Below are 15,660 nucleotides of genomic sequence, written 5' to 3' on the forward strand. Positions count from 1 at the left end.
CAGCCAATCCGATGCCGAAGTCCAGGAGTAACCGCCCACGTCCCCGCCCAGGTATCATGCAGAAGGGGCGTGTCCTCCCCGAAAAGAGAAAAGCCGCATGGGCACTCCCCCCCGGCACTTCCCGCGTGGCGGAGAGCGGAGCCGGGTCTGTTCAGCGTGGGGATCAGGACGGCCACGTGGAAATCGGAGCCGGCAGTGCTTTAAAGGAACTTCCCTGGGGAGGAGACTGAAGCACCAGCAGCAGCACAAGGAATCCACCGGATCACGCTTGGCCACCTGATCTGGCCAAGGGAAACCCTCCCCCCCCCCACCTCGTTCCGCGTGGCGCTTATTCCATTGTGCACCAAATCGCATCCTGATTTTGGGAGGACTTTTTCGTTTACGCGTGGGAACTTCCCCGCTTTCATCCGAGGGCTGCAGCTTCTTTCTTAAGCAATTCCTTATTTGGTGCATTTTACCAGATCTGTCTCCAATCCACCCATTTCCTCCCCGTCCCCACTTCTTTTTTGTGTGTGTGCTTTTAATTGCTCCGCGATGGCGGCGGAGAAATTCCCCGGAGCCTCCAACGGGAGTATCGGGGCTCCGGCGCACGTCGGGGTGGAGGTCCCCGAGGGCGGCAAGAGCAAGAGCAGCATAGGCGCGTCCCGCTTGCGGGGCTGCCTGCGGGCCAACCTGCTGGTGCTGCTGACCGTGGCCGGGGTGGTGGCGGGCGTGGTGCTGGGGCTCGGGGTGCGGCAGCTGCCCGGCGGCGGGCTGAGCCGCGTGGACATCCTGCTCTTCTCCTTCCCCGGGGAGCTTCTGCTGCGCTTGCTGAAGATGATCATCTTGCCCCTGGTGGTCTGCAGCCTGGTGGCGGGCGCGGCCAGCCTGGACCCGGCTGCCTTGGGGCGCTTGGGCGGCTGGGCGATGCTCTTCTTCCTGCTCACCACCCTGCTGGCGTCGTCCATCGGCGTCGCCCTGGCCTTCATCATCAAGCCCGGAGAGGGGGCGTCGGCCCCCAAGCTCTTCGGCGACGAGGCGGCGGTGCCCGAGGCCAAGCAGGTGGTCGACTCCTTCCTCGACCTCATCAGGTGAGCGGGGAAGCTCCCATCACGGGCGGGGATTCGGGTTTCTGCAGGCGTCGCATGCTCAGAGGCACTCTTGGAGTCGTAGAGGTGGAAGGGACCCCTGCAAAACAGGAACCCTGCGCACAACCGCCCCTGGGTGGGTTCGATCCGTCAACCTTCTGGATAACTGCCAGATGTACCACAGGATGGCTTGTTGCTATTTGTTTGTTTGTTAAAGGTATAGCTTGCACTGCATTTTAATACTTTGTACAATTGCACATTTCCGAAAACCAAAACAGTAATGTAACTCTGGAAAGGAGCAATTAATTTTAAAGGGAATATTACCTATACATATATTGCCAGAAGGCAGCGATGTATAAGGATTTAAAACCCAGTGCGAGGAACGGGATAGCACTTCACCATAGGCACTCCTGTTTGTCCAGTGTTGGTGCTGTTGCTCACCCTCCAGGAGGAACGCCATCAAGGCTGAACCCTGGGGTAAAGCCACACGTGGCAGGAGCAGTTAAGTGCGTCTTAATGTGATGTGGGCGGATCCTCCTGAGAAAGCCATGCCCGATGGGTAGTGTATTCTGAAAGCGGATAGTTGTGGTTGCTTTGCAGGCTGACTGGTGTGCGAATATCAAAGGTTTTTTTTTTTTTAAAGGCCCTTTGCATGTTAATCACTAGCCATGAAATCTTGACCATATTCCTCTGTGGAGCAGCTCGTACACTTAAGCAAGACCCACCAAGCCTTACCGTGGGTAGCTGGTTATACAGTACAATTTGTAATTTGGATACGTTCAGAGCACTGTCTCTTTATTGCTTAAAATGCACCACCGCTTGCTCAGATTAAGACGGGGGGGGGGGAGAGAAAAGCGACCCCCTTGAGACTCATGTATGAGGTGTGCTGGGGGGGGGGGAGCTTCTGTGACCCTTAGATCCCTTCCTAAAGCAATAGCTGCTTCCTTTGCAGAGCAGGCGGTTAAAAAAAGGGAACTGTATTTCAACTATTCCCGTTGGCCAAAATATGCATTACATTAGTGGAAAGAGAAGGAGCATGTGTTCATGCATCTCCTCAATCTTGTTTGTGGGACATGGCCTTGGAATGCTTTAAAAAAAAACAACAACTCTTGGGTGGTGTGTCATGCGAGGACAAACGTTGCTTCTCCCTTCTCGCATTTTCTTGGATCTGTTTATTCCGCCCTCCCTGTCACGCATGCCTTTATGAGCTGGAATATAATCCGGTGTAAGAGGATCGCATTTCTCCCAACCAACGGGGAAGCCTACCCTGCCCCCTCCAGAGAACCAGAGAAAAGGGCCGAAATGTCTCAATCCGGGCTAAAATACGCCCTTCCAGAAAGGCCATTGGTCACAGGGTGTACAGTCCTCCCCCCTCCTCCACTGATGGGGGTACAGAATGTTCTAAGATGGTCATCCTGCTCTGTCGTGGCTCTTTTCCCGCTCCCTTCCTGGCAGTTTTTGAAATAATGTCATCCTTCCTGACGAAAATGGAAATTTCGGACGGGTGCTGCATTGGGAGGCCTGGAATGTGCTGGGATTAGGGTGGCGTCTGCATCTTCTTGCTGGATCCAGGGTGGTTGTGGTGGGCCGGCCAGCCTTCTCTGGGCGCTGTGAAAAACACTTGAGAGGGCCGTGGCAAAAAGTTTCCGTTGCGGAGGGGTGCGGAGACCTTGCGCCAGCTTTCTCATGCCCTCCAGATGTTTTCATCTACAACTCCCTTTGAGGCCCCAACCAGCAATGGGAGTTGTAGTCCAAAACATCTGGAGTAACATCAGCTTAACAGACGGCTGGTACACGGTTTTATTTGGTGGCAGAAAACATCTCATTATACACAATTGTCTGGCAGCCTCACTTAGAAAAAGAACTTGAAAGTACCGAATTGCCATTTCTGATTATGGCCACTTTGGTCAAAACTGGATGGTGGTCTTAGATTCGTAGTCTTCAACAGATGCAGGACTTGTATTTGTGGACCCCATTATGAATCTTTTAGCATACTGTGCTCCTGTTAGAAAGAAACTCAGATATATAAGCTACGGTAGGTGCCTTAGACCAAGGTTACAGTCACCAAAATGGAATGTCTAGCTGCCATTTTTGGGCGCCTCTCGAGTCTTGTTTTTCAAAGGAAGGCCAGGCTGCGGTTGATTCTCAAGTTAAACATCTGGCTATTTCAGTCACTTGATCCCGAGATAGTCTACGTATATATTGGCCTATTCCCGACCTCTTTTTCTTAATAGTGACTGCTCCTGCTCCTGGCACCCAGGCAACATCACTTGGTCGCAAGTAGCTGAAAGTAGGTTGCAAAATGCACCTGGTTGAAAAGTTGAAAAAATGCACCTGGTTGAAAAGTCCTACGTCTCCATCACTGCTGCTCATCTGCAGGTCAAGAGGGCTGGTGGACTGAAGAGGCCATGGCCCAGAGCATGCCAGCTTTGTACCGAGTACCTTGTGGGGTTATTCCAAAGATCCATTGACCGGTTAAATGCCTCCTAGGAGTCATAGCATGGGATGTGTGTGGCGCTGTGGGTTAAACCACAGAGCCTAGGGCTTGCTGATCAGAAGGTCGGTGGTTCGAATCCCCACGACAGGGTGAGCTCCCGTTGCTTGGTCCCAGCTCCTGCCCACCTAGCAGTTCGAAAGCACGTCAAAGTGCAAGTAGATAAATAGGTACCACTCCGGCGGGAAGGTAAACGGCTTTTCCGTGCGCTGCTCTGGTTTGCCAGAAGCAGCTTTGTCATGCTGGCCACATGACCCAGAAACTGTACGCCGGCTCCCTCGGCCAGTAACGCGAGATGAGCGCCGCAACCCCAGAGTCGGACACGACTGGTCCTAATGGTCAGGGGTCCCCTTTACCTTTACCTTTAGGAGTCATAGCAATCACCCAAAAGCCTTTCCCACTTGGGCTCACCCTGCTGAAGCAGTGCTATCTTTCAATGTGTCTCCCCTGGGGAGGCGATTCTGATCCACGTTCCCGTGGCTGCAAGTCACCTTTTATTGAAAATGCTTCTCTCCCCCCCCCCCCGTGCTGTCCAATGCTAGTTATGCTGCTGGTTGCTGTGGCAACCATGCAACGCTCATTTCCGCAGGTTTAATGATAGCTGTGCAAAGATAATACGGGACTGCAATCTAATCTATGCGTCCTCTAGACAGATTTCCTCTTGTGGGAACCTAACAGGCAGAGGGGTGAGCATCTCCTGGTATGCTTTCCTGCATTAACACTCACCTGGCAGGTAGCTGTGGCATGTCAAGGGCCGCTGCCAACTGGGCTGGCTTTCTGTTGCAGAGGGATTTAACGACAACCAAAAACTCATAGATAAGGAAATGTGCAATTGCTTGCCTGCATTCTGAAGTGCTGCAGTCTGTTGCACCACCTCGTTCTGTTCATACGTGGGCCAGGTTAGAATTGTTTCGAGGAAGCACAGATCCTCAGTGGTATAGAGCAGTCTCTTTCACAAAAGGTCCCAGGTCCAGTCTTTGTATCTGTGGTTAAAAAATAGAATCGAGCATCAGGTGATGAAGCTGTTTTCTGCCCAAGATCCTGAAGAGCTGCTGCCTGTCAGAACAGGCAATATTGGTGTGTTTGTGTCGCCATCCCAGATAGAAAATTACGAGAACCACCTTCTTTTTCTTCATCTCACCTGGATCTTGGAAGCACTGGAACACCCTGTCCATGCATAAAACAGATTTATTTATTTTTATCTTATATTCTTTATTGAAAGATAAAAGAATACATAATTACATGCGGACAGGGTAAGGTGAGACACAAAAAAGAAGAAAGGAAGAAAAGAAATACTAGAAAACAAAACAGAACAGCAACAAATGTATAAATTACAAGAAAAGGTTATTGTAGTTAGCCAGACCATAACCTAATACAGTAGTTATATAACAGATTTCTTTGGCTACTTTGAGAACTTATGTGTCAGCTGGAACTGACACCCCATGTGATGCATGCACAATAGATGGCCCAATGTTTTTTGATCATGTGGGTTCTCTTCCAGTTTTCCTCGCACTGTTGCAACCTCTGGGCACCTGCCATGGCAAAGCACTTGCCCGGGCGCTGTGCCCCTGAGACACAAAGTTCCAAGGAGCTGGGGAAAGCTGAGAAATTGCAAGAACCAGTTCCCCCACTTCCTCTGCCCAGACACATGCTTCCAGTCCTGGATCTGTTGCAATACCTTTTTTCTGCATAGCTTGGAGTTGTGGGTGCCACATAGGGATAATTTCTACCCTCTCCTAGATGGGAATCTTTAATTTCAGGACTGGCTGGGTTTTAACACCCCCCCCCCAGGCTATACAGTAGAAGCCTTTTTATACACCTGCCCATTGACAAGTTTGGTATTCTGGTAACCCTTGCCCCCTACTTTCTTCCACCTCCCCCCCCCCCAAAAAAACCCCTCTGTGCGTGTAACAACCACAAACTAGACTGTTGCAGGAGAACGTGGATTGGTTGAATTGCCTTCCAGGATAATGGGATTTCAGCTCATTTCCCACAACCGTTGGCCCTTTGGGCAGGGGCAAATGGGAGCTGGAGTCCAAGACATCTGGAATCCACAAAAGCGTTAGCAGGATGATCATTCTACAGCATTGAGCTATTGCCTCCGCAAGCAGTGTCTTAATGCCGAAGAGAGAACATTTGGAAACCCCTAATAAAATTGTACCTTGGCTACCTAGTTAACCTTGGTTGCACCTCTTCAGGGTCTCAAACACAGAAGCATTTCGCAGCTCCCACATACAATCGGTGTTAGAAATTAGGCAGACGTGTTTTGCGACTGGCGCAGGTCGCATTGCGACCACGTGGAGGTCTCTGTATGCCAGGCTGGCAACTGGGGAAAGCCAAACGTCTCTTAGAGAAGTATCTGAAACTTTACCCTTGAAGCTTGAATTTGTTTCGTTCTGGATTGTTTGACTTGACATTTCAATGCGCTGCAAGTCTCTTCGAGATCTGCTCTTTACAATATAAAGCAGCATAGAAATGGAGTTAAGAATAAGAATAAATTCCATTGTTTTTTTTTTAAAAAAAGGAGGACGCCCAGACGTTTCGTTGTGGTGACTGTAACCTAGGTTTAAGGTGCCGTTTGGCGATTGGCTTATATATATCTGAGTTTATAACACTGTGTACGATACATGTTAACTCTGCCTTTGCCAACTTGGTGCCCTCTGGGTATTACAAGTCCCATCAATTGGAACAGCACCATTTGGAGGGCACCAGGTTGAGGATGGCTGGGTGGGAGCTCAACTGCATTCTTTACTGTGTGTGCTTCTCCCCCCTCCCCAGCTAAAAAAAATTGCTCTATGTAATCCATTTCTGATGCTCTAGCAAACACAAGCCTTGTTGGGGGGGGGAGTTCCCCTGTTTTTTATCAAGCTACCTGGCATTGCACACAAGTGGGATAGCGTCCTCTCCCTGCCTAGGTGGAGTCTCTCTACCTTTGCTCACCTTTGCCGAGTCAAAGATGTGACCCATGCCCAGCTTTTCCCATTTGGACCATTTCCAGTTGAAGGAGAGACGATCTCATAAAGATGGTTGGCCTGCCTGCCTGCAAATAAGGCTATAGACTTCGCTTTGCCTTAAGACCAGAGAGGTCATGCAGTTTCAATTGTTATATTGGCCACAATATGATTGGTGTGTCCACCCTCCGAAACAGCTGATTGCATCACCCTGGTGATAAGCCCAGAAAAAGTTGTGTTCAGAATTTTGCGAAAATTCTGTATGGGGGAGCCCTGCTCCCTGTTTCTTTTTGTAATACTTTAAAAAAAAATTAATTCCCCCCCCCCAACATTTTCACAGCAAATAGTTTCGTAAATTGACTTCCCACCCCCACTTCAGCAGTGTTCTTACTCAAACCTTTTCTACGGCACTTTATCTTTATTACACAAAGTTTCTGTGTTACAGTTCTTTTGTCATTTTGCTTCCGTTGCTGCTATCTCCTACCCTGACCGCGATTTCGTTTGACTATAGTATTTTTTTTTAATAGCCCAAGAAAGGCCTCTATTTTTCTGCGAAATGTTCATCATTTTGATCTCTTAATTTCACTGTCGGCTTGGCCATTTCTGCGTAGTCCCTGCTGTTTCTGAGCTCGAACGCTGCAGCTCTTTCAAAATAATTTGCCGCCGTCAAATTTGGAAACTTGTCCTGTAAGAGCTTCAAGAAGAGGAGCCCCGATAAGTCATACCTTGGTTTTTGAACAGCTTAGTTCTCGAACGTTTTGGCTTCCAAACGCCACAAACCCAGAAGTGACTGTTCTGGTTTGCGACCTATTTTTGGAAGCTGAACGTCTGACGGGGCTTCCGAATGGCTGCAGAAGCTTCCTGCAGCGAATCAGAAGCTGCACTTTGGTTTCCAAACGTTTTGGAAGTTGAACGGACTTCCGGAACGGATTCTGTTCGACTTCCAAGGTACGACTGTAGTCTGTTGCATCAGAAGCGGCGGAGGGTTTTGTGGTGCATCAAAGCAAATTTATTATGGTACAGTCATACCTTGGGTTGCGATCGCTGCGGGTTGAGCGTTTTCAGGTTTTGGACACGCCAAACCCGTATGTACCGGAACGGGTTACTTCCAAGTTTCGGTGCATGTGCAGAAGCACTAAATTGCTCTTTGCGCATGCGCAGAGCTGCCGAATTGCATCACACGCATGCGCAGATGCGGCGGTGCAGGTTGCGAACGTGCCTCCTGCACGGATCACGTTCGCAACCCGTGCGTCCACTGTACAAGATTACCACTTAATCAGAGATGCGTGGAGTTAAATTTCTACAAATAAAGTTACTTTGGCCTTGGGTTCACTTTTGGTCTAAGCTGGTGATAAAGTAGAATAATATAATTGTCACTTGTGATTTTGATAAGCCTGAGCTCCAGGAGAGCTAAACCCCTCGCTATACGAGGCAGAGATGGGAGGGAGAGCTTTATTAATGCTGACATTGAGCTTGAGCCGGGTTAGTCCTCTGCCTCTGCCACTCTGGGGGAACAAAGAGGGTGTCTTTCAGGTTGACCTCAATCTGGGGCTCCCCATTTGTGGGTGGAGGCGTGTCGACTGATTACTGCTGCGGGTAGAAATCCAGTTTTCCGCTGTGACCTACCAGAACCTGGGGTAATGCTGAGCGACTCTGAATCGAGCCATTGTGGACGGATGGAGCAAGCTGGCAGCGGTGACGTAAAGACTCTGGCTGCAGAGAAACAGGAGCTTTCTGGGGGCAGAGAAGACTGCTCAGCGAAAGGGGTGGGTTTCGCCAGGTATTCCTGGGAGCAGGAATGCTTTGGGGAGCTGTAGGGACACGGGTGGTGCCGTGGTCTAAACCACAGAGCCTAGGGCTTGCCAATCAGAAGGTCGGCGGTTCAAATCCCCACGACGGGGTGAGCTCCCGTTGCTCGGTCCCTGCTCCTGCCAACCTAGCAGTTCGAAAGCACATCCAAGTGCAAGTAGATAAATAGGTACCGCTCCGGCGGGAAGGTAAACGGCGTTTCCGTGCGCTGCTGTGGTTCGCCAGAAGCGGCTTAGTCATGCTGGCCGCATGACCCGGAAGCTGTCTGCGGACAAACGCCGCCTCCCTCAGCCAGTAATGCGAGATGAGCGCCACAACCCCAGAGTCATCCGCGACTGGACCCAACGGTCAGGGGTACCTTTACATTTAACACAGCCTAGTGCCCTCTGGCGCAGTTGGCTGAGAACGATGGGAGTTGTACCCCAAAACATCCGCAGAGCAATAGGTTGGTAAAGACTGTACTAGAACTTTCTTTCTCCCCATGTCTCTGGAAGGGTCATGGTTGGGGTTTATTTGTTTTGGGGGGGTTTTGCATACAATAAAGATATCAGAAAATGGAATACCCACACAATGGTTTAAGAGTTGCTGAGTCACCACACAAAAGTTGCTGGGTCATGCTTAAAGGAAGCCCCTTTAAAAAGATAATTTTTTGGTTGCTGCCTAAAGGCAAGAATGCTTGGGATGAGAACTGTAGCTGCAATTTTCCTGGAAAACTATTACGTTACACCCAAATTTGGCGGACAACGCTGTGCTTTGCCCTCCAAGTCAGAACCAGGGCATTGGTTCATCTTGCTTATGCTGACTGGCAGCTTTCCCCCTCTCCATCCTTACATGGAAATAGCACAGACTGACCTTGGGACCTTTTTGCATTTAATTTCTGTGCTCTCCCGCTGAGCTCTGGGACTTCTCTTAAGAGGCATGTCCCACCGCTTCTCTTGCACAACAGCCTTGAACTTGCAACCTTCAGTGGCTCTGAGCAGCCAGCCGGCCTCCAACTGGCGAACTGTGCCTCCCGTTTTCCATTTGGGAGGCAAGCAGCAAACTCTCTTCCCGATCCAGGAAATTGGATTGAACTGGGGTGTATTTGGGGATGAAGGGAGCAGCAGGCAAGTCTGAGGCTGGGTGCTGGTGCTCAAGCCATGGTTTATCCGTTGCATTTGAATTTCACCAGACTTTTGAAAACCCCGACTTTGCTGGGTTGTGTCAGCCTCCATTGGCCAAGTCATTTTCTTTCTGAGCTTACGCACCCCTGATTCCTCTCATTCAGTAGAGCACGAGGCTGTCAGTCTCAGGGTTGTGGGTTCGAGCCCCACATTGGGCAAAAGATTCCTGCATTGCAGGGGGCTGGTCTAGATGATCGCTGTGGTCCCTTCCAACTCTGCAATTCTATGTTTATCTTGCCCATAACAGCCATAGTGGCCCATTCAGAGAAGCAGTCAGGAGATGGCCATGTGGTCATCAGAGGACAGGCTGTTCTATTTCTTAGAATTGTGAGATTCGTCTGGCCTTCTGTGAACACGGTAATAAATCTGGCGTCCTTTGCCTACGGTGTTTTGGTTTTTTTAGACAAACAGCAAATGGTTCTTGAGAATACCATGAGAATTCAAGAAAGGCAGAGTGGTCCATTTCCCTCTCTTTGTTCACAATGTGTTATCACCCCTCCTTTCTCCCCTCCTTTCTCCTCCCCCTCCCCCCAAAAATAGTTTCCCAGCCCATCGGGCTCTTTTTAAAACAGACTGGCAGAGAACGCGTTGCTGAATTTCACCAACCCTGGGAATAAACCTCTCTCTCTGTTTCTTTCCAAGCGGACAGTTCACTACCACGAGATCCTTGCGGTCTGCGATGGTTTTTACACACCCATCGGGGCGCAGAGTCAGAAGCGCCTGTAGTTCATGAGTCGCATGGAATCTTGAGTCATGAGAGCTGACATTTAAACGTCTGCCATTAGAGGGAAGGTGCTTTGAAAAGAGGTGGGGGAGAGGAACTAAGAGCTTTATGCGGGGGGGGGGGTTATTTTGCGCAGGGGCTTCCAGCAATTTGACTGCTCATAATGGAACTCGGGCACTTTCGCGGTAGGAAGGAGAGACAGTTTGCAACGATGCTTTTTGGAGTAGGTGCAGTTATTTCTGTACACCGTCTGTTTCTTTGACTCAGTTCGTTCTGAAAAGGGGTGGGACAAGGATGGTTTTGTCCTCCTAAATCTGATGCAACATGCATCGGGTGTTGAGTTTCCTTGCTGATGTCATGAGGTTGGGGGTTTTTTGTGTGTGTGTTTTTCCTTAAAAAAGGCTAAATAACAGTTCATTTAGGGTAAAAAGATGATTTATTTCTGGGCTGAGAGCAAAAGGAAAATTCCTGGGAATTTGGGGTGGGTGGAAATCCTCAAGAGCCCCAGGTGGCATTCAGCCAAGTTTTACTATGTATTGAAATAAATGGGCCTAATTTAGTCATGCTCATGAATTTAATTGCATCTATTATGAGTAAAACTTAGTTGAACACGCACCCTATTTTTTAGATCAGGGGTCCAAAATCCTGGGAGCCCCTGACTGACATACAAGTCTAAGAAGCTTACATGTGCACCACAGAATGCATTCGTACCTTGGAAATCAAACAACACCTTGCCAGTCGAATGTTTTGGCTCCCGAACGTTGCAAACCCAGAAGTGATTGTTCTGGTTTGTGAATGTTCTTTGGAACTCGAACGTCCGTCGCGGCTCCTGAAAGTTGCAAACCCAGAAGTGATTGTTCCGGTTTGTGATTGTTCCGGTTTGTGAATGTTCTTTGGAACCCGAACGTCCGTCGCGGCTTCCGATTGGCTGCAGGAAGCTGCGCCTTGGTTCCCAAACGTTTTGGAAGTCGAACGGACTTCCAGAATGGATTCCGTTCAACTTCCGAGGTATCACTGTACCCTTTGTACAGAAGAAAACCTGGTGAGGCTTAGACACTGCCCCCCCCCCCCGGAAAAATAAAAAAGGCAAAACCCTTACACTGCCCCTCCTGGTGCAAAAGGAGATAGGAACCCTCAAACATTTAGGATAAAAACCACCTCCGTTATAAGAAAATTAACGGGGGCGGGGGCGGGGAACAGAGGCCTTGACAGACATTGGGGGGATGCTATCTTGTGGGCTGCATGGACCCCAGTTTTACAGTATGGCTATGACATTTATTTGTGCATTGAAAGGGGTTGGACTAGATGATCCTTGGGACCCCTTCCAACTATGATTCTATGGAAAGCGTAATGCTGGTGGTCAACGAAAGAGGTTTAAAGACTGTCTCAAGGCAAATCTTAAAAAATGTAGTATAAACATCGACAACTGGGAAACACTGGCCTGTGAGCGCTCCAGTTGGAGAACACCCTTTACCAAAGGTGTCATGGACTTTGAAGACACTTGAACTCGGAACGCAAGTGAGAAACGTGCTAAGAGGAAGGCATGCTTGGCAAATCCACACTGTGATCAACTCCCGCCCGGGAACCAATGTCCCCACTGTGGAAGGACGTGTGGGTCCAGAGTTGGCCTCCACAGTCACTTACGGACTCATTGTTAGAATCGTGTTTATGGAAGACAATCTTACTCGGCTATGAGTGATCGCCAAAGAAGATGATTCTATGCTCTAAACCAGCGTTTCTTAAATGAGTCATGTAGTGAGGACTGCTGCTCTCTTGCTTGGTGTCTTTGGGTTCCCGAGTAAGTCATTATACGGGAGGGTGCTTGGAAGGTTTTGGAATTTAAACCTTTCTGCTGTGTTGGTCCTTTGTAGCCACAATTTAACAAAGATGTACTTGTTCTGGGCTGGGGCGGGAGGTGATTTTGGAGAGCATGTGCCAGGAGTTTCTAAGGAGACGTTGCTGGCTTTATGCAGGCATAACCACGGTCAAATGCAAACCGCTCTAAATTGTGGTTCCCCATGTCGGTTGATCACCAGCCTTCGGCCACGGTTCAGGCATACGGCTTAACCATGGTTAAAGCAAGGGGAACCATGTCTGTTTTGCTAGCGATTGAGACCTTCCAAGCCTGGATGGGCCAGCTGTAGTGCCTGAGATCCCAGAATGTGGAATGGGTGAGATTCAAGAGGATATAAATAGTACAGAAAGGGGGCAGAGTAGGTGGCGTTATTTTAAATCTGCTTTCTCCAACCTAAAACATCTGGGAGGCATGTGGAAAAGTTAATGGAGGCAATAATTTGGAAGACTTAGGCAGGAGCAAGTGCAGTCGGGGAGTCTCTGTAGGTAGAAATCCCAAGCCGCAAGAAGCTACACTACATGCTAGTTTTGTCCTCTTCCCTAAAGCTATAAGGGTGATAACTGAGAAGGAGAAAGAAGCTCAGGAGATGGCTGGATGAGGAAATGGGAGACTTCATTCCAGCACCCCACGGACAGGGTAAATAGCTGCTCAGTTATAATAACAGACAACGCTTCAGATACGATTGTGCCTTTCGGAAAGAGATAAGAGGAGAGACTCAACCCTTCATTCAATAATGAGCACTGTGTAGGGCAGGGCCGTAACCTGCCTTTCTCAAACCTGACATACCTGCAAGTAGAAAATAGCCTGGTTGGTGCAGAGCAGTCGCCTTGAGTTTCCGAAGAAAGAATTTCTCATAAATGGAGGCATGAGATAAAAGGGAGCGATGAGTCGGGAAGGTCAAATTCCTTTAGGCGGTGGCTCAGATTCACTGTAAGAGAGGTTCAGATGAAATCTCCATGTGGGTTGTATCCAGCTATGTTAGACGTACATACATATACAGTCATACCTTGTGTTACGTTCGCTTCGCGTTGCGTTTTTTTCGGGTTGCGAACGCTGGAAACCCGGAAGTGTTTACTTCTGGATTTCCCCCGGCGAGCATGTGCGAGAAGCGTTTGCGCATGCGGAGCAGCGCCGCTCGGGTTGCGGACTTTTCGGGGTGCAAACGGCACCCCGGAATGGATCAGGTCCGTAACCCAAGGTACCACTGTATGTGTTCAACATTAGCCGGGCGCCAGTCACATTTTGCCTGGTTGCAGTCAGCTGGTGTGCTGGGCACTGAGGCAGCAAAAGATACCACATTGGTTTTCTTTCTGATCTGGTATCCAGTTTCTCCCCTTTTGTGTTTCTCAGTAATATCTCCCCCACCCCACCCCCCACTAAAATAAAATTTTAAAAAGCCATCTTATCACAGGATGCCTCTGTCAAGTGCTTTGCTGGAACTGCGATATCTCACCCTGGCATCTTTCCAGCATTCAGTCAATGTAATGTTCAACGGCACAGTTCTCTACGAAATTTTTTAAGTTTAGCGTCTAGTGCTGCACCCATGGGTGCCCACCCATGTCTTCCAAGCATGAAGCAGAATGGCGCGTGTTCCGCAGAACAGTACGCAGAGTTCTGAGAAGTTCGATCGTGGTCTGATAAACCGTTTGCCTGTGGTTGAAATGCCGCAGTTCTGCTTTCATGGCAGCCATGAAGAATTGAGAAATTGTGTTTCGGACGTGAGGCCTTGGCCCACTAATGCTCTTCTCATGTGCAGTGGGGTCCGCCAGTGTGGCGCACCCAACAGAACGCCTTGGTAAATTCTCCTCCCAAAATCCACAGCAGGTGAGAGTCCATCCCGCTTTCAGTTCCCGAGGTTCAGCCTCTCCTTCTCGGGAACATCTCTCCCTGAAACATGCCCACATTTCTCTGGAGGCCAGGATTTGACATGCCCACCCGCCCATCTGTTCCAAGCTGAGGAGAGATTGCAGAGCGCTCCCCTCACTGTTTAATACGGGCGTGGGGCACACCCACATCCTTTTGCGGCCCTCTGTTCTGCATTTTCAGATGGGGCGGCCATTTTGTGACATGCAGCGGCCCCCTCCCCGAAATTGGCGGCCATTTTGCGAGTTTCTCAAAATTCCAAATGCTGCCACCGGCCCCCCAAAAATGGTTGGTGGCCCCTGGGAACGGCTGCTCCTCCCTTGTGGCAAATTTGGAAGGGTGCGGGAGTGAAAAAGTCCACTAAAAGCGGGATTGTTGGCGCTGGGAAAGAGCAGTGTGAGGGAAAGCGAAGAGATCTGGCAAAAAAGGAAATTGAGGGGGGGGGGAGAGAAAAGGAGACGCTTGAAAGAAACTGCCACAGCCATCTGACATGGCTTAACCTACGTAGTTGACTTGGGTATCCAATAAATTTGTCTGCCACAGCAGTCAGTCACTGTTTCCTAGCCTGGCCTACCTCGCACGGTTGTTGTGGGTCAGCTGATTATTTAATTTATGCTAGAATTGTTCAATTATGGGTCGTTCCTTAAATTTATGAAGTAATGGTGCACTTTTATGCTCCTCAAATCTGCCCAGCTCTCCTCACGCCCCGTAGCAAAAAGCTCTGAACCACCATTGTATCTGGCGTCCCAAAAGACAGCTAAATAGCCTTCGGGCGCCAGGTTTAACAACCCAGCTCTTTATAGAGGCTTAGGGGGCTATTTAAACTTGTTATTTCTGTCTCCTCTCCTGATCTGGATTGTTTCCTGCTTCCCTTTGCTTTCTACCGCTCCTGATTTGATTATAGGGTGCTGGTTTGATTGCTCTTCCTCTGCCGATGGGTTGGTGCTTTGGCTCCTTGTAGTGAGCCGCACCTGTTGAATTCCAGCCTGTCAGGTGGCTGTTGAAAAACGAAGGAGAAATAACAATGCATATGTGGCGCCTTGATTTTGTTTTCCTTGTGCCGGGGTGAGTGGGGTGGTGCTTGTTTTGAAATAGAATATGGGGTAAAAGGAGATGGAAGAAAATTCTCCATCATGCTGCATGTGCATAAACGCATCTGGGGTAACTTGTTATAAATAGCAGGGCGAGTTGGGAAAGCGAGGGGCTGATCTGCACGGTCGTAGCTCCCTGTGGGCTGGGGGGGGCTTCTCCTTGATCTCCCCCTTTCTGTGCTGCAAGAGGAGAAAGTAGGGCTGCCCCCCTAAGTGCTGATGGGGTCTCCCCTCTCTAAAGTGGGTCAGTATGCTGCTCTATGGAGCCAGCCACTCACTTCTGGAACTGGAGTCTTAATCTTATTTGTGCAGTTAATCTTCTGGCAGTTCCAAGCCCTGAATTGATAGCGTGGGGAGAAAATGGGCAGCCAGAGGGGCTTAGGGTGCGGGGAAATTCAGGAGCCTAGTGAGCAAAGGTGAAGACTGTGATATCCGATCTCTCCAGGAGTTACGGCAACGGAGCAGGTTATTCTCGGCCGAGGCTCAGATGACCCAGAGAGGCAGGGGGGCGGGAATGGAGGTACGCAGGCTCTGAAACGAACAGTAGCTTGTGAGCGACTCAACAATGGGGAGCCTGGAAGTCCCCTTGGGGCATGAGCTTTCTGGGTAGCCCTAGGTAGACACTGGGTACAAAATGTGGGGA

The 15,660-nt window shown here is 49.6% G+C and overlaps 1 protein-coding gene across 1 annotated transcript in view; it reads left to right on the forward strand.

The window, feature by feature from the left end:
* The first annotated feature begins 534 nt into the window (after window positions 1-534).
* SLC1A5 (solute carrier family 1 member 5) overlaps window positions 535-15,660 on the forward strand; it is a 33,046-nt gene continuing 17,920 nt past the window's right edge. Inside the window, exon 1 of the mRNA XM_033158774.1 lies at window positions 535-1,070. Coding sequence (XP_033014665.1) covers window positions 535-1,070 — 536 coding nt within the window. The remainder of the gene's footprint in view (window positions 1,071-15,660) is intronic.

The sequence above is a fragment of the Lacerta agilis genome, chromosome 8, assembly GCF_009819535.1.
Source record: "Lacerta agilis isolate rLacAgi1 chromosome 8, rLacAgi1.pri, whole genome shotgun sequence".
NCBI classification, from domain to species: Eukaryota; Metazoa; Chordata; class Lepidosauria; order Squamata; family Lacertidae; genus Lacerta; species Lacerta agilis.